Here is a 19,251-nt window from a genome sequence, read left to right on the forward strand (position 1 = left end):
GGAGGAAGAGCCTATTTGGTTAGTCTGACAGCACATATAGGTTAGACAGGTTATTGTGATGGACAGCAGCTGGTCCCTGAATTCAATAGGAGGAAGAGAAAAATCACTTTGTAGGCAGCTAGGTGGCACATTGCATCATAGAGCATCAGACTTGTAATCAGAAAGAAAATCTGAGTTTGAATCCTGCCTTAAACACTCAGTTGTATAACCCAGGACAAGTCATTTAACCTGACAGTTCAGCTTCCTCATAAGGAAAAAGGGGGTAATAATATCACCTGCTTCCCACAGTTTTGTGAGGACAGTAATGGAATACAATATGTAAAACACTTTGGAAATCTCAAAATTACATATACATATATGTTTATACATTCTAGTCGTTGTTGTTGTTGTTATTATTATTTGAAATTGCACAACACAACACTTTTAACAAACTCAAGTTTCTCCCTAACTGAAAAAATATATGTTAATACTAGTATTTTTTCTAGTAATGCTAAACATGACATTGTCTGAATCAATTAATGGAACACCATATTGTTAGTCTTTTAATGAGTCAACCAGCATCTGTTAATTGCCTAGACTGTGCCAGGCATTGTGCTAAGCACTGGGGATACAAAGGATAAAAACAAGCAAACAAAAAAACAGCCGTTGCCCTCAAGGAACTTGGAGTCTAATGAGAGAAGATCACATGACAAAAACTTTGTGCAAACAAGATGTGTGCAGGATAAATTAAGGGTAGAAGGCATTAAAATTAAGGAAGATCGAGAAAGGCTTCATGCAGATGGGACTGTAGTTGGGACTTCTGGAAGCCAGGGAAGCTACGAGGGGGAGATGGAGAAAGAGAGTTCCAGATATTGAGAACAGTCAATGGAAATACTTTGAGTTTGGAGATAAGGGGAAATGGGGAAGAAAAAAAAGCATTTTTATGGCACTTACTATGTACCAGATCTTTACAAATAATATCTCATTTTGATCAAGAACCCTGAGAAGTAGGTACTGTTATTATCCTCACTTTACAATTGAGGACATTGAGACAAACAGAGATTAAATGGATTTTCCCGGGGTCACACAACTAATAAATTTCTGGGGTTAGATTTGGACTCAGGCATTCAAGACTCCAGGCCCAAGACTTTATCCACTGTCTTTCCTAGGTGGCAGATGTGTTCTGTACCCAGTCAATATTGTGAGTGGTTTGAATGGCCATGAAGAGATAATTGGTAGACATAATTAAGCTACAGCTTTGTGTTTGATTGTTTTGGTTGTTTTTTTTTTTTTTGGCAGGGGGGAGGTCAGGGGATTGTTTTATTAAGTGGTACCTGTGTACAAGGAGGGACAAAAAAAAAGAAATTATTAAGGAAATGTCTGATCAGAGAAAGGGAGAAGGTCAATAATGAAAGCTAGGGATAAAAATAGTCCAAATGATGGCCTTTTAACTTAAGGGATGTTAACTGACTAAAAGGAAAACCTCGAACTTATTGGCTAGATCCTCTATTTAGGGTTTATTAAAAACATGGAAGAGAATTGTGCAGGATGAGAAGGCATGGATGGGTGTCAATATTCACTGATAGAGTGAGCAAGTACTTTGAAAAGATAATGGATCCATTGAAGCATTGGATTTTGGATCAGATCAAATTGAAGTTAGTACTCTAGGAGCTCTATTAAAAATAGCACAATTTCCATTTTAAAACTATTCCCATGTAAGCATCTTCTGCCCCAACTAATGTTCTACTCCAGTGCCCCATTATGACATAAAAATAACTGTGAGCTCTTAATGGCATTTCCAAGTGAACTCAAGTTTTAAAAGTGGCGATCAGTGGGAATGATAACAATAGCATTTGTTTAACAGGATTATTGTGATGATCAAGTCATATAATAAATGTAAAATGTTTTGTAAACCTCAAAGAAATATTTTTCTACATTTAATTTTTATTTTTTTCTCAATTACATGTAAACAAAAGTTTTTTTAACATGTTTTTGAATTTTGAATTCCAAATTTCTTTCCTCCCTACCATCCCTCCGCCCTCCTTGTGAAGGCAAGAACTTTAATTTTTATTATGCATGTGCAATTGGTCAAAACATAGGAATATATATATATATATATAATTATGTATTTAAATGCTGAGAGATCAGAAGTTCAGAAGGAAGTATAAACAAATAGGACAATTTTGAATGTAACAAGTAGAATTTCTTTTATAATTTTAAAGTAAGCAATGTGAAATAGACATCCACAAATTCATTTTTAATATTTTTATGTTCTATGTATGTGTGAAAATTATCTTTTTTGGTGTTTAAGTTTAAAATAAATATTAGAATTTTATGAACTGCCACGTAAATATTGTTTTGTTATGTTGTATGTTCTGTTCTGTTATCTATTATTACCAAGCCTAAAAGTGTTTAAATATGAGCCTAATCATAGAATGAATATCATTTAAGTACCAGTCCAGCTAAGAAAAAACTTATTTTGGTGATGATGAACTTTTTTCCACTGAGAAACTAAAGAAGACTGTCTACTATCTTTTAGGGAAATTTGCATCAGTAAAGAGAGTGCCCACACTAACAAAATCACACATAATTAAACGTAAACAGCCCCAAATGCCTTTTTTTAATACTTTGAAATATCCAATTTCAGTACAATTCCCACTTAAAAAATAATTTTGTATTCCGCATTCAATTCAGAAAAAAATATTTGATGACATTCTATTATAGGGTATAATCACCACCTTTATTTAAGACAATCTTAATTCTTCAGAAGAAAGGACACTAAGATTTGGAGTCACTTAGGTTTTGATTTGAATCCTAGCCTTCCTACCTGCTACCTATGTAACCTTTAATAAATCAATTAACTGTTCTGGCCTATAGTTTCTTATCTGTCAAATGAGTGGGTGGACCTCTTAAGATTCCTTATAGTTTTAAATCTGATTCTATTAACTTGGTTTTTTTTTTATATTCTATTTTTATGAGGGAAAGCAAAGAAGGAAATTATTAGGGAAAACAAATTCCAAAGTATATTCTGGGATATTTTCACAGACTCATCTCAGTGCCCTCATATTCACTGATTTTGTAGGTATCCTGCATATAAAAGTTTACTACTCTTGCCTGCTCTATTTACATACAGTTTAAAATTTCCAAGCTCCCAGATACTCTCCTGCAACTGTTTTCCCATTGGCTTTTGGTCTTTCACATTCATTCTAATATTCTTTCTTTCTCTCATTCATACTGTCTTATTTTCCTTCCTCTTTATAATAGGCTCAGTAACTCAGGTAAGGACTCATGTCTCCTGCCACCTTTCATCTAATATCAGTGTCAAAGTTTTAAGCCATGAGACTTCACTGCTGTCTTACTGGCTGTAGCAGCAAGCACCCAAGCATACCCAGGGTGGCTGCCAACACAGGTTCTTAGATCTGCTTTTCTAAAGGAAAGCAACTCAAAATGGGTTAACAATCTTGCTTTAATAAATCAAACATATAATTTACCTAGTTCAGGGGAAAAAGTCAGCACCCCGAACTTCAGAGTATACAGAGGTTACAAGCAGAAATTACAAGACAAACATTTCAAGCAGATAGGCCTCCAACTGTCCAACCATTACATCCATACCTAGTCAGTTACCAGAGAGGGAAGCATCAACATCTGGGTTTTCAAAGCTGGGGGGCTCTCAACGGCTGCCTAGAGTCTCATCTGGTCAAATCACACAACACTTCTCAAAGTGAGCCCCCAAAACAAAGTCTCACATCAGGATTTATATAGCCTTCTCCTGGCTCAGAGAATGTAACAACCCTCTAGACCTACTGCCCAATCACAAAGTATCTCCTGAAAAACAAGCCTCCTATCACAAGCTCCAGGTACACTTAAGCTTATCAAATGGCCTAGGGGCAGGGAAGATACTAAATTCCCATTTCTTAAATTTCCATTCCATTCCTGTAACACTGGCACAGCTGTTTTCCAGTGTTCTTAAATTCATTTATTGGTGATATGAATTGTAGATAAGTGTGAACCATGTCTTGGAAAATCAAGTAAATTAATTTGGCCAGAGAATAAAATCATTTTGAATATGAATCCATATTATTAGGGAGATTATTCCTTTTGCAACAAGATTCTCATTTTTAAATTTGTGATTCAAGAATATACATTGGCATTTATTTTTCTTTATAATTTCTTCTTATGCTTTTCCTCATATTATGTCATAGAATCATATATTTAGAGCTGGAAGGGATCTCAGAGGGCATGTAGTCCTCAGAACCTTTCAGGAAACACCCATTAATACTCTGAAAATTCTGCACCATTCCAAATAATGCCAACAAATTTACTTTCTAAGATCGGTAATCATTTCAGGTGTAATGAGAAACAATTTATTGTTGTGTTAACAGTGCCCTTATTGCCTTCTTTTGTAGGAAAACATCGTAAAACAGGAAGAGATGTGGCTATTAAAATCATCGACAAGTTAAGATTTCCAACGAAACAAGAAAGTCAACTTCGCAATGAGGTTGCCATTTTACAGGTACTTTTCTCACTCTACTTTGGGTTATAAAAGTAATATTTGAGGATTTGGTCAGCTACTAAAACTCTTTTAAAGTGACTTATTACCTACATATCTGTTGCTTGGTTGTAAAGTATCACTTTAAAAGAATAGAATATAGGAACAGTAAACCACAGAGTAAGAACTGCCTACTTAGTACTTTCCTAGGGATAGGCAGCAGGTGTGCACACATAGATCTTTAATTTGAGGGTTTTAATAGTGTTATGTCATGAACACTAATTTCAAGAGTAGCATTTCAACATGTGTCCACCATGGACGTGCTGAGACCATTTTCTACTACATTATCAATGACCTTGCCTTAATAAACATACCTCCTCTATGCTGAGATAATTATATACCATTGTGTACATCACTGTCAGCAGTATGAGGTAGATGAGTAAGAGAAGCCTGAAAATCTGCATATTATTAATCCTCTAAGTGTCTCTCAGTGTGTGTCCTTTTCCTTTTGTCTTAAGCAAGTCATTTGCTTTTGCCTTTCATTTCTCCTTCTCCTCCACTTCCTCAGACTCCCCTCTTAAGTCTCCACTGTCCTTACCCCCCCCAGAATAAAAGTCCAGGATCTGGTTGTGAAAGGAATAATTTCTTTATGCATAGCCTAACTATTAAGCAATATTAAGACAGTGTCTCCAAGCAAAAGAAAAAAAAAGATATGGAACATTAGACAGTTCTTTGATGAATTTGATCAATGCAGAGATCCAGTCTTTAGGGCTCCAAATGCCCATTTTCTCCACAATTTTCTTTAATACACTCCATTTTTCTTTGTTTATATAAATATACCCTTTTTGTCCATTGGTATGTTCAGACTATTGTTTGTAAACCAAAGTTGAATGGTTATATTTGCTGCTTGTATGGTGTTTAAAAGATATTTCTTTTATGTGATGTCCATTGCTATCATGATGTTCCAGATGCCCCCACTTATTGCTTCAACTATTAACATCTGTCTGCTTTCATAGCGCCAAGAAGCAGTTTCATATTTGACTTGGGTGAGGTCCACATAAACAGTAAAAGAACTGGAGTGAGTGACTAAAATGAAGGGTTCTATTTCAGTCAGCTTGATTTTACTATGCTGCTGTAGCCCAAGATTTTGTACAAGACAGAACTAGGAAAGTCTGGTCCTTATTATAGAAAGTATTTCAATTCCCAAATTTTCAGTGCATATATATTCAGTGGTAAGGTAGTATAAACAACCCACACATCTACTATTTTGGTACATCAGACTTGGTCAATATTTAGCAGGAACACCAATAAAAACAACAATAATAACTTTTCATCATTGTTATTATTGGTTAATATTTTCAGACCAGTTCTCCCTGTCTTATGCAAACTTGAAGTGCATCAGCCATTCATGGGCTTATCCCACTGCTAATTGACACAGGAACTTTGACTTACTTTGTTTTTGATCTGGGTTTATTCACACCCCCACCCCGCCTTGATCTCCTAGTGGCCTTCTGCTCCAAAGGGTTATTATATTGGTGCCAGTATTAATAGACACCCAATACTCTGTAACCCTACTTTAGCTTAGAACTGCTGAGCTCAAATGATCTATCAACTTCAGCCTCCCCAGGAGCAAGGATGACAAGAGTGTACCACCATGTCTGGCCAGTGTACTATTTGTAGAAATACACAAGTGCATTAAAACCTATGTATAGGACAACTTCCTTAGCTGTAGATTTTAGTTTTATTAAAATTCCTGTCTTGTCTCTTGAATATGGTAACTTGTAGTTTTTCCAGTACCACTCCAGAAAGCTTTTTCAATGCTATTGGTGTTATCACTCAATATTAACCCCAGCCTGATATTCTGTTGTGTTTTCAAGAGATCTCTCCCTGGCTTTATACCCAATAATGTCCCTTAGTGATGGCCCTCTTCACTTGGTTGCCTTTTACTTAGTTTTCTTACAAAAAAAGTCAAATGCTTTGTTTTTCTAACTTGAAAAACAATGAAAATTTTTGACTCATTGAAACTTAATGAAATTGTCAAAGTTCTATTTTTCAGGCTGACTAATCATTCAGTATTATTTTTAACAACCAAGGAAATAATGTATTATATTCATGCATATATTGTATAACAGAATAATTTAATTTTTAACTGCTTCAGTAATAATGTAACTAATTTTTAAACTGTGAAAAAACACCAGTTGCAGCAAAATAACCAAAAAAAAAATCCTCCTGAAAACAAATGACTTACCTGTAATGAAGTTAAATGATGATCCAGTCTTTAAAAAAAAAATCGGTTTTCTTTCTCTATTCTTCTGGTTGCAACAGGTCATTTCATTCATTTTAGCCAGCTGGATCTGTTTCAGGATATCCTTAGCTGTTCGTTAGTATAAAGTTGTTAAATATATTAGCTTAGCCTTCTTTCACTTTTAGCATCTCCCAGAATAAACCCTCTTTATTCTCAGCCTTAACTTCTTTTCTGTTTTCTCTCCTTTTGCTAATGGTTCTGAATAACCTTTTAAAGGGAAGTACCCATTACTGTCTGTCTTTGACTCTTCCTAATTCACCTCCTTTGGGATGTTTCCTTAGAGATGGAGCCTCATTTTCCTAAGCACTAGAACTTTATTCTTTCTGATCATTCACAGCTGAACAATTTTCTTCTTCAATATCAGGTATCAACATAGTTCTACCACTTTAAAAGTGTGCTGATTGGAGCACAGCTGCTGAAGGATGCATGTTAATTCCTATCAACAAAACTGATAGAAAATTGTTAAGTTTTCTAAATTGTTTTCCTCTTTATGAGTTTCAGCATTAAATATATAGCAATATAGCTTCTTTCTGGAATCAATTGTTATAAAGAGGACATTCCTTATTATGAATGATTTTTCTAAAGTAAGGTTTTTTTTTCTTCTCCAAAACATTGAAATCTTAACCTGTGACTTAAATTAGTATTTGAAAACCTTCTTGATGTGGTAAATCCTTCCACTGATACAGATTGGCAACTCTTCTGCTAGTTATTGTCTTAGAGAGTTTCCTGAGAAGTGAAGTAACTTCCCCATGGTCATACCACTGGCATGTGTCATAGGAAAGACTTTTAAATAAGATATTTTTGACTTGGGCACCATCTTTCTTTCTACTGTACCATGCTGCTTCTTCTTAGGTGTATATTTTATACAATCTAGATGCACTTTTAATTTTCCAGCTGTTCTCTTGGTATAGTACTGATATACTATGAAGATAATTGGATTTCTTGCATTTTACTTAAAATAGAATTTATAAATCAATCTAAGCTACTGTTCCAAAGATCCATAGTTCCCTCCCCTAGTCTTAGAAACATGATTCAGAAGTGAAGAGTCAGTAAAGATAATCTTGTTCGCTTCATTTTATGAGTGAAAAGACTGAAGTCTAGAAAAGTAAAGTGATGACCTAAGGTAACAAAGGTAATACAGAATCATTGCTAGTTCTGATTTTTTTTCCCATTAGATAATTAAGTTTACGCTCATGAATTTAATCTGTATCTCGGTACTGCTGCTGCTTGCTTGGTGCTCTTTTCCATTTCTTACACACTTTTTTTACAGTTTGGATCTTTTCTTCATCAACTGTGAGATATATTGGCATTGTGCTCTGATACTTGAACAATCACATGACACATTTCTGTTAGAAGACAGACCAGTATGTCTTCTATAAATCCTTAATTCACTAGAGAATTTGTTGGAGGGTTTTAATAAAGTTGTAAACACAGGGAAAGTAAAGCCATCATTTGACATGCACTGTTCTCATCTGCAAAACAGAGAAAAGTGGCTATCATATCCATCTGCAGTAATGGAGACTAATTTTAACATGCTTTGGAATAAATACATTGAATATAATGCACATTTTTCACTTGAGTCTGACATCTAACTTCATGAAGGAAAAAGGTGCCATTTATCATATGGTGATAGTGACAAACATAGTATTCATCACGCTTGTTTGCTCATACCGTTTTGAGGCATTGCTTAGTAATTATGCCATACTATTGCGTTATATGATGTAGAACATAACCACTTGCAAATTAGTATCAGTTTTATGTTAACTTTTTATGTTGACTGGAATGTGGTAAAGAATGTTGATCTATTCCATGCTCATTCAGAGTGGTTTTTATCCTGCCCATGGAAAGAGTCCAAGTTATTATTGATTTTATAGTTGGTAAGTATGTCTTTTGAATTTGACATCTGGGACCACTTGTAATAGTTTGTATTTTTAATAAAATACAAATTTGGGTTTACATTTCAGAAAACTAAGGAAGTCATAAACAGCCTAATGAGATTAAATTATTCAGTGAAAGCTAATGACCTTTTTCATATACAATGCAATAGAATTGAATGAGAGTAATTATTAATTTGACATCAAATTTTGCCTCTGTCTTCCATTAATTACATCTAGGATGGGGAAGACCTAAGATGACAACTGTAGGTTTGTTGTTTTTTTTTTCTCTTTACTTTTACAAGTAAAATTTCATTTTGTAATGTTTTTCTACTTAATAGTATTTTATTTTTTTTCCAATTACATATAAAGGTATTTTTAAACATTCATTTTTATAAGATTTTAAGTTCCAAATTTTTCTCCCTCCCTTTCTTCCCTTCCCCCTCCCTAAGACAGCAAGCAATCTGATATAGGTTATGCATGTACAATCATGTTAAACAAATTTCCACATTAGTCATATTGTGGAAGAAGAATCAAAACAAAAGGAAAAAAAAACATGAGAAAAAAACAGAAAGCAAAAAGAAGTGAAAATAGTATGCTTATAGCTGCATTCAGACTCCACAGTTCTTTCTCTGAATGTGAATAGGATTTTTCTTCATGAGACTTTTGGTGTTGTCTTTGATCATTGTATTGCTGAGAAGAGCTAAGTCTTATCTTAGTTGATTATTGCACAATATTGTGTTATTGTGTACAGTGTTCAGATTCTGCTCACTTTATTCAGCATCAGTTCATGTAAGTTTTTCCAGGTTTTTCTGAATTCTGCCTGCTTATCATTTCTTAAAGCACAATAGTATTCAATCACATTCATAAACCACAGCTTGTTTAGTCATTCCCAAATTGATGGACATTCCCCTCAATTTCCAGTTCTTTGACACTACAAAAAGAGCTGTTATAAATATTTTTGTACATGTGGATCCTTTTCCCTTTTTAATGATTTCTTTGGAATACAGACCTAGAAGGGGTATTGCTGGGTCAAAAGGTATGCACAATTTTATAGTCCTTTGGGAGTTCCAAATTGGTCTCCAGAGTGGATGGGAAATCCCACATCTCCTTCAACATTTATATTTTTCTTTTCTGACTTGTTAGCCAATCTGATAAGTGTAAGGTACTACCTCAGAGTTGTTTTGATTTGCATTTCTCTTAATCAATAGTGATTTAGAGCACTTTTTTTTTTTTAAGCAACTGGGGTTAAGTAACTTGCTCAAGGTTACATGGCCAGTTATTCCTGGGTGTGGTGCTGAGTATCTGAGCCCAGATTTGATCCAGGTCATCTGGACACTGGAGCCGGTGCTCTTACTCGCTGAGCCACCTGGCTGCTCCTAAGCAATTGGGGTTAAATAACTTGCTCAAGGTTACATGGCCAGGTGTTTCTGGGTGGGTGCTAAGTGTCTGAGCCCAGGATTCGATCTCCAGGTCTTCTCAACACTGGAGCCGGTGCTCTTACTCACTGTGCTACCTGGCCGCCCCTAGAGCACTTTTTCATATGATTTAGATAGCTTTAATTTCTTTATCTGAAAACTGCCTGTTCATATCCTTTGACCATTTATTGATTGGGGAATGACTTGTATTCTTATAAATTTGACTCATTTCTCTCTATATTTGAGAAGCAAGGCTGTTATGGAAACACTGGCTGTAAAAATTGCTTCCCAGCTTTCTGCTTTCCTTCTAACCTTGGTTGCATTGTTTTGTTTTCACAAAACCTTTTCAATTGAATGTAATCAAAATTATCCATTTTGCATTTCATAGTATTCTCTGTCTCTTGTTTGGTCATAAATTCTTCCCTTCTCCATAGATCTGACAGGGTAAACCAGTCCTTGCTCTTCTGATTTGCTTATGGTATCACTCTTTATGTCTAAATCATATATACATTTTGACTTTATCTTGGTTTATGGTGTGAGATATTGGTCTATGCCTAGTTTCTGCCATATTATTTTCTAATTTTCCCAGCAGTTGTTGTCAAATAGTGAGTTTTTATTCCTGAAGCTAGAGTCTTTGGGTTTATCAAACAGTAGAATACTATAGTCATTCACTGCTATGTCTTGTGTACCTAACCTGTTCCACTAATTCACCACTCTATTTCTTAGCCATTGAGACCAATTCATATTCCACTTTGAGGCTTCACAGGTAGGCATTTTGATATTACTGTCCTTTTCTGAGTTTGTGTTTTGATCTTCCCTGTCTCTATAGTAGCTGCCTATAGTCAGGGCTCTTATCTGTTTTTTTATTCTTTTTACACTTATTTCATGACTTTTAAAGTTGAGCCCTGCTCCTGGTGCACAGGGGCCAACTTCTTTTTTTTTCCTTTTCGGAGGGAGGAAGGCAGGGCAGTTGGGGTTAAGTGACTTGCCCAAGGTCACACAGCTAGTAAGTGTTAAGTTTCTGAGGCCGGATTTGAACTCAGGTCCTCCTGACTCCAGGGCTAATGCTCTATTCACTGTGCCACCTAGACTCCCCTGGGACCAACTTCTTGCTGGAGCCAGGGGACTGGTCACTGGGTTTATGCACTAGGGCCTCCGGTACTGCTGGCTTGCCCACTGCACTGACCTAGTTGTGGCTATTATTCCGAGGGTTCCTGAACTGACAGTGGAGGCCTTACAACTGGCCTGCTTTGTCACTATTCTGCTCCCCCAGGACCAGAGGGCCTCAGTTCCTGATCTCTGCTGTGGCTAAGAAACTCCTACTGGCTTGCCTGGACAACATCTGCACTGGCCTGCACTCCCAAGTGAGACAGACCTTTCCTGAAATTATTCTGAGTTGTCTTAAGCTATCACAGGCCCACTCCCTATTCCTTTCTTTATATGGCAGGTTGTGTTCTAATTGCTTGTTATCCAAATAAGAAAGTACAACAGTTCCTGCCCATAAGGATCTTATATCCTTCTCCTCGTAGGGAGGGAGAGTAGAGAAGAAAGGGAAGTCAGTGAATAAATAGTCCCCTTTGGTTTCTTCATTGCACAAAGACCCTGACCAAAATTTAATTTGTACATGACTTAACAACTACTAAAGATATACATAGAAAAATAATTCAGAAGAAATATAGGAAACCCTCCTTGCTTCGATTCTTTAAAATTCTCCTTGTTCTACATAATACTTGGAGACTTTTCTTAAGAAGTTTTATGATTTGAAACTAAGTGAATTGGAATTTTCATATATTTTCAAATGGTTAAAAATTATAAAACAAAATAAGACATTTTTAGTGCAACAGATATTTCTCATTTGTAATATTATTGTGGCTGTCCCCACCTCATCTGGGAACAACTTAATATTGCTATACTTTGGAAGGATGTTAATTAGTAGACCTGCTGAAATTGTTTTACAAAAGGCCCCAGGGCACCTATTTCTGTTGTCATTCGAAGCTTTTTGTATATATATAAAAGAGCATGGTAAATTTCAAATAAGACAGTATTTTCTTCTATTCATGTCATCAAATTTTTTTAAGAAGGACATTTTCTTTGTAATTATTAGGGATGTCATGGCAATCTAACCTTCATAGAGTGATTTTAACTATATTAAGATAATAACCTTAGAACTAAGCTACATGCTTGAAACACCAGCATTTAATCACTGGTAGAAATTTAGAACTTTAATGTCATTTTAAAAAGCAAATAAGACACAGGGTCAAGTTTCAAGATAAAAATCGGCTTTGAGTGTCTATGTCTATCCTAGTATCCTGTAAATAAAATGCTTTAAGGAACAGAAGTGAAATTTATATTCATGCATTATTGATTCACTTCTAATTTAGTGGAATAATGACAACATTAGTTCCCTAAAATGGAATCAGTCTAAAGGAAAAGGAGATGAAACTAAAAGTTACTTCTAGGGATGCCAGGTGCAGTGTCTGAAAGCATTGTATAATTATAGAAATATTAGGTCTAGTGAAGAGAAAAAAAACTTGGATATAGAATTCAGAAAACTATAATTAAAATTATTCTCTAAAACCTCATCTTCACTATCAGTCCCTGCTTCTCTAATATCTTCAATAGCTTCCTCTTCATGGGCTTCTCCAGTTATACCTTTATATATTCCCAGGTCTTCCTATTTAAACAAACAAGTCAAATAAATACTTTCTGTTTCCTAACTTTTGAAACCATCATCCAACTTCTCATCTCCTATTGCCAAACTGTTCATACTAAAACTGTATTCCCTCAATGAAATTCTTCATATTCATTGGGGGAGCGAGTGTAGCTCAGCGGAAGGAGAATTGGATTTTGGACACTCAGAAGTAACTGAGTTTGAATCCTATCTTTACTGCTTAATATTGGTGTGACCTTGAACAAGTCACTTAACTTCTCTGGTTTTCATTTTCTTTCTGTGTATAACACAGCTAAAGTTGAGTGGAAGGAGGAGGTCGCAAGAATTTCTAAAATGAGGTAGTTGAGCTCAGTGACCTCCAAGGTCTCTTTCAGCTCAAAATTTATCATCCTATAATTTCCTTCTCAAATCCCAATCTTGAGTCTGTAATTTGCTACCTTTGTGCCCTTGAACAAATCAATTCCCCTTTCTGGACTACAATTTTCTTATCTATCAAATGAGGGAATTGCACCAAATATTTTCAAATATCTGGTCCAGCTCTAAAACTTCATAGTTTTAGACACATAATAGGTGCTTAATAAATACTTCTTGGGTGGTTGATTGATCTTTAATATAATGGTTTCCCTCTACACATGAGCTCTTTGAAAACCTTAAAGTACCATGTTAATATTATTGTTAGTTATTGTTGTTATTAATGTCCCTAAATATTTACCACCTTTTTTTGTTTTGGGGGGGAAAGGCAAGGGGTTAAGTGCTTGCCCAAGGTCACACAGCTAGTAAGTATCAAGTGTTTGAGGCCAAATTTGAACTCATGTTCTCCTGACTCCAAAGTCAGTGCTCTATTAACTGTTGCACCTAGCTGCCCCGATATCTACCACTCTTGAAAAAGAAAATTACTTAACCATGTTATCTCCTCAAGCTATCATTATCCATTCAGTGAATGAGTATTTATTAAGCACTTACTACTTACCTGCTAGGTGTTAGAGATACAAAGAGGGGCAAAAACAAGGTTCCCTAAAGGAACTTACATTCTAATGAAGGAGACAACATGCAAATAACTATGTACATGCGAGAATGGACAGTATAAATGGGAGATAATCTTAAAAGAAAGGGACTAGGGGAGGAAGGGCCTCCAGCAAAAGATGGAATCTGAGCTAAATGTGGAAGGAATTAAGGGAAGTTAGGAGTGAACACAAACATTCTGGGCATGAGGGCATCTGTAATTTTTCAGTCATATCCAACTCTCCATGAGTTCATTTGGGGTTTTCTTGGCAAAGATACTGCAGTGGCTTGCCATTTCTTTCTCCAGGTCATTTCATAGATGAGGAAACTGAGGCAACCAGGGTTAAATTATTTGCCAAGGGTGACACAGCTAGTCAGTGTCTAAGGCCAGATTTGAACTCAGGAAGATGAGTGAACTCTCTCCAATGCAGCACCTAGCTGTCCCATGAAGGAAGCTAGTCCAAAGGTAACAGCAGAAGAGTCAGGAGGTGGAGTGTTGTATGTGAGAAAGAACAAGTAGAACAGTATATTTGGATCATATAAAGTTTGTGAAGGGAGGCAAAGGGTAATGACCAGAAAAGTTGGAAGGGGTCAGTTGTAAAGAGTTTTTTAAATAGCAAACAAAAGACTTTATGTTTCATCTTAGAAGCAATAGGAAGCAGCTGTAGTATATTGAGTGAAGAGAGTGATATTATAAGAAAAATCACTTTTGACAGTTGAGTAAAGGATGAATTGGATTAGAGAGACCTGAGGTAAAAAGCTATTTTAGTAGTCCAGATAAGAGGTGATGAAAATATACATAAGAATTTTGGCTGTGTGGATTGGTAGTTGAGAAGGAAGATGACATGTATGAAAGATGTTATATAGGAAGAAAATTTGACTTATGGAGGAAGTTCATGTAAGGAATACAGGAGGACACCTAGGATTGTAAACCTGGGTAATAGGGAAGATAGTGTTACCTTCATCAATAATAGGGAAGTTAGAAAGAGGGGAGGGTTTGAGGTGAAAAAAAATAATGAGTTATATTTTGGACACGTTGAGTTTGAGATGTCTTTTGGACATCCAATATCCAAACACCAGTTGGAACTCCGGAGAGAGATTAAGGCTGAATTATATAAACCTAGGAATCACCTGCATATAAATGTTAGTTGAATTCATAAAAACTGATAAGATCAGCAAGTATTCTCTTCTAGATGGACAGGACAGGAGGAGCCAGGGCAGCTTTAAGGGACACCTTGATAACAGTTGGAAAACAGTTGGAGTGGACAAAAAGGGTGGGAGCAAGGCAATATACTCATTGAAAAAGGAAGGAAAATTTTCTGGGAGTTGTAGCAGCAAGCACCCCAAGTGTCCTCAGGGTTTGCTGCCACCACAGGTTCTTGGATCTGCTTTGATAAAGGAAAGCAACTCAAAATGGGTTAACAAGCTTACTTTAATCAGTCAAACATATATCGTTTACCTTGTTCAGGGGAAAAAGGTCAGCACCCCGAACTTCAAAGTATACAGGCAGAATTATCAAGACAGAAACAGATCAAGTAGACAGCTTTCCAAACTGTCCAGCCATTACATCCATACCAAATCAACATCTGGGTTTTTTCAAAGGGGGAGGGGGGGGCTCAGGACAACGGCTTCCCAGAATCCATATCAAATCACAGAACACTTCTCAAAGTGAGCCCCAAAACAAAGCTACACATCAGGGCTTATATAGCCTTCTTCTGGCTCAGAGAATGTAACAACCTTATTGACTCACTGGCCAATCAAGAAGTGTCTACTGAAAAACAAGCCTCCCACCCCAGGCTCCAGGTGCACTTTAGCCTAGGGGCAGGGAAGATCTTCCAAATTTGCATTCCCATTACAGGAGTTCACTCACTATGTCTCCTCATAACCACACTTTTACTCTTCTCTTCTTCCACTTCTCAGCCTTTTGTAATATGGCTTTCTTACTCTATCACTCTACTGAATTTGATTTCTCAAAGGTTACCAATGATCTGTTGACAGCTAAATCTGTTGACCTTTTCTCAGTTCTTATTCTTACCTGACCTTTTTACAGCTTTTAACACTGTCAACAGCTATAATAGCCTTTTAATTGGTCTCTTTCAAATTTCTTCCCTCCTTTAATCCTTCCACACTATCTTCAAATCAGGCTCCCTCTGGCTCAGTTCTTACTGTGTCACTTCCTTGCCCCAAATCTTTAACTATTCCTTTCTTCCTTCCAAGACAAAATACACACTCCTTAGTCTTTCCTTTAAAGCGCTGTATAATTTGACTGCCTACTTTGTGTCCTTGCAATAAAATTTCGTATCACTCCTCTACAAATACTTTGTGTTGCCATCAAACTAACCAGACTTCTAGTCCTTGTCAAAGCTTGGTATTATTACACTTATCTCTTTGCTTTGGAATCAGCCATTCTCCATGCCTTGAATTTGTTCCCTCCTCATCTCTGCCTCTCTTCATCCAAGTTCGCTTGTAACACCCAGCTCAGGTTCCACTACTTTCCTGAAGTCTCCCCTGTTTCCTCAAAGTAGTAGTATTCTTTCCCTGACCAAGCTACCTGGCATGTATTTACCTTTCCTGAAGAAGGAAATGGCGATCTGCTCCAGTATCTTCATAAAAAAAAAACAAAAAAAAACCAAAGAACTCTCGCATTTTCGTTGCCGTGGAGTATCCTCCCGTGATCTCCTTTACAAATGGGCTCTGTGGCCTAGCGCCCCCTTCCCCTGAGCCAGGTCACTGGTGATCGTCCGCCGTAGCCCACTGCCTGACAGGGCCTGCTAGGGAGCCACCGCTAAGGTTTACATCATCATAAGAAGAACAAGCAATATGGCAGCAATCCCGTCCAGCCGTTCACTTGTAGCAACCCATGACTACTACCGAAGGCGTCTGGGATCCACCTCCAGCAATAGCTCCTGTGGAAGTGCTGAGTACTCTGGGGAAGTGATCCCCCACCATCCTGATCTTCCCAAATCAGACCCAGGCCACTGGTGGGCAACCTTCTTCTTCGGCAAGTCGAGTCATCCGTTCATGACAACTGTATTGGAATCCCCAGAGCACTCAGGAACTTTCCAGGTTACTTATGGCACGATCACCTGTGACCTGGCTCAGGAGGCCATGAGGAAGTGGCATGTCAGCGAGCCCAGCAAGACCAGCAGGGCCTTCTGCGTGAGCAGCAGCACCCTCCCTGCTGCTCCCCCGCTTCTGAAGTGTGCTAGGCATCAGAGCCCATTTCCCCCTCCCCTCACCTCCCTTCCTTCTCCCACCTATTCCTTTAGAATATATAGGCTGCGTAAGTGTAGAAGTAGTTGTGGGGTGTGTGTGTGTGTGTGTGTGTGTGTGTGTGTGTTTTTAAGGAAAACAAGCAAAACACCAAAAAACAAGTAAAAGAAACCGCACTGCTATTGTTGTTTTACTATCTGAATCACCTATGTGCTTTTCAGCAGCCTCAGTAACCTGTTTACTTTGTACTCAACTGAAACTAATAAACTTTGAGCAGCCTTTTAAAAAACAAAACAAAACAAAAAAACCAAAATGATATCACAGAGTTGGACATGACTGAAAAATGACTTATCAACTGAATTTACCTCTCCATTTGTGGCATCCCTCAGTAGAACATAAGGTCGTTAAGGGTGACTTTGTCTCTGCATCTCCAGAGGCCAACATAGTGCCTTTACATAAAGTCTATATTTAGAAAAATGTTTGTTTCACTGAATTGAGTGAATAAAGAAAGAGCAGGGCACTTTTAAGAGGCTGATATGTGTATTGTTAAAGTGTGGGTTTATCCAAAGCAAGACTTGTTTTCTTTCCACCTAAATCCTCCTCACCTATTTTTTGTCAATAACTACCATTCAACTGTTACTGGAATGGGAATCTGAAGATCTTCCCTGCCCCTTTGATAGGCTTAAGTGACTCTGCCCACCTTCCTTAATTTGAAAATATACTCTGCCCCCTAATAGGCTGAATGTAGTCACATGGAGCCAGTGTCTGGAGGCTTGTTTTTCAGGAATGCCCACACCTTGTTGCTTTGTGATTGGGCAGTGAGTCAAGAGGGTTGTTACATTCTCTGAGCCACGAGAAGGCTATATATACCCTGATGTGACATTTTGTTATGGGGCTCACTTTGAGAAGAGTTGTGTGATTTGACCAGATGAGACTCTGGGCAGCCGTTGAGCCCCCCAGCTTTGAAAACCCAGATGTTGGTGCTTCCCTCTCTGGTAACTGACTAGGGATGTAATGGTCAGACATCTGGAAGCCTGTCTGCTGATCTATTTCTCTCTCTGTTTGTAACTTCTGCTTGTAACCTCTGCTTGTATTTTCTGAAGTTTGGGTTGCTGACCTTTTTCCGCTGAGCTATGTAAATGACTTATGTTTGATTAAAGCAAGATTGTTATTCCATTTTGAGTTGCTTTCCTTTAGAAAAGCAGATCTAGGAACCCGTGCTGGCAGCCATTCTGGGTATGCTAGGGTGCTTGCTGCTACATCACCCCATCTCCTTTTCAAAACTTTGAAGTGGCTATCCACTCTTCTCTCTCCTTTTCCTCTTGAATATTTATTATAATATCAAAATAGTATGATATGATATATAATATTATTTATATAATACAGATCACCATTACCATTCCCTTTGATTATTTTGGCAACCTCCTAACTGGTCCTCCTGCCTTTTTCTTCCCCCTTTAGTCCATCATCAAACTTTTACCAGAATGATCATTTTTATGCATAGATTTGCCCTAGTCACTCCTTTCAGTCAACAAATCATAGGCCCTCAAACTAGAAGGAACCTTAGAAATCATCTAGTCCAATCAATCAGTTAATCAATAAACATTAAGTACTTACTGTTTGCTAGGCATTCTGCTAAACCCTGGAGAAACAAAAAGGGGCAAAACACAATCTCTGCCCTCAAGGAAGACAACATGGAAACAAATATATACAAAACAAGCTGTATACGGTATAAATAGGAAATAATTAACAGAGGGAAGGCACTAGAATTAAGAGCTGGGGAAGGTGTAGAAGATGGTCCATTTTTTTTTTTAACCAGGGAGGAAACAGAAAATGGAGAGGTTATTTGACTTGTCCAGTTACAAAGGTACTGAAGGGTTAAAAATCTTAAATCGTTCATTAAGGCTTCATGTGTAAAGTTCTAAGTCCTTATCCTGTAATTCTAGTATCACCTTACCTTTCTAGCCTTAATTTATAGACATCTATCTATATACTGTATGCATAAGCCAGACTTATTGCGCTCTCTCTCTCTCTCTCTCTCTCTGTCTCTCTCTCTCTCTGTCTCTCTCTCTGTCTCTATGTCTCTGTCTCTCTGTCTCTGTCTCTCTCTCTGTCTCTGTCTCTCTCTCTGTCTCTCTGTCTCTCTCTGTCTCTGTCTCTGTCTCTCTGTCTCTCTCTCTCTCTGTCTCTCTGTCTCTCTGTCTCTGTCTCTGTCTCTCTCTCTCTCTCTGTCTCTGTCTCTCTCTCTCTCTGTCTCTCTCTCTCTGTCTCTCTGTCTCTGTCTCTCTGTCTCTCTCTCT

At 37.3% G+C, this 19,251-nt stretch overlaps 1 protein-coding gene across 1 annotated transcript in view; it reads left to right on the top strand.

Annotated features, from left to right (window-relative positions):
- Positions 1-19,251, top strand: part of PRKD1 (protein kinase D1) — a 430,367-nt gene that overhangs the window by 366,661 nt on the left and 44,455 nt on the right. Inside the window, exon 13 of the mRNA XM_069106011.1 lies at positions 4,386-4,492. Coding sequence (XP_068962112.1) covers positions 4,386-4,492 — 107 coding nt within the window. The remainder of the gene's footprint in view (positions 1-4,385; positions 4,493-19,251) is intronic.

The sequence above is a fragment of the Petaurus breviceps genome, unplaced genomic scaffold (assembly GCF_028583685.1).
Source record: "Petaurus breviceps papuanus isolate PSGF00001 unplaced genomic scaffold, PetGlider_PUasm1.0 77, whole genome shotgun sequence".
Taxonomy (NCBI): domain Eukaryota; kingdom Metazoa; phylum Chordata; class Mammalia; order Diprotodontia; family Petauridae; genus Petaurus; species Petaurus breviceps.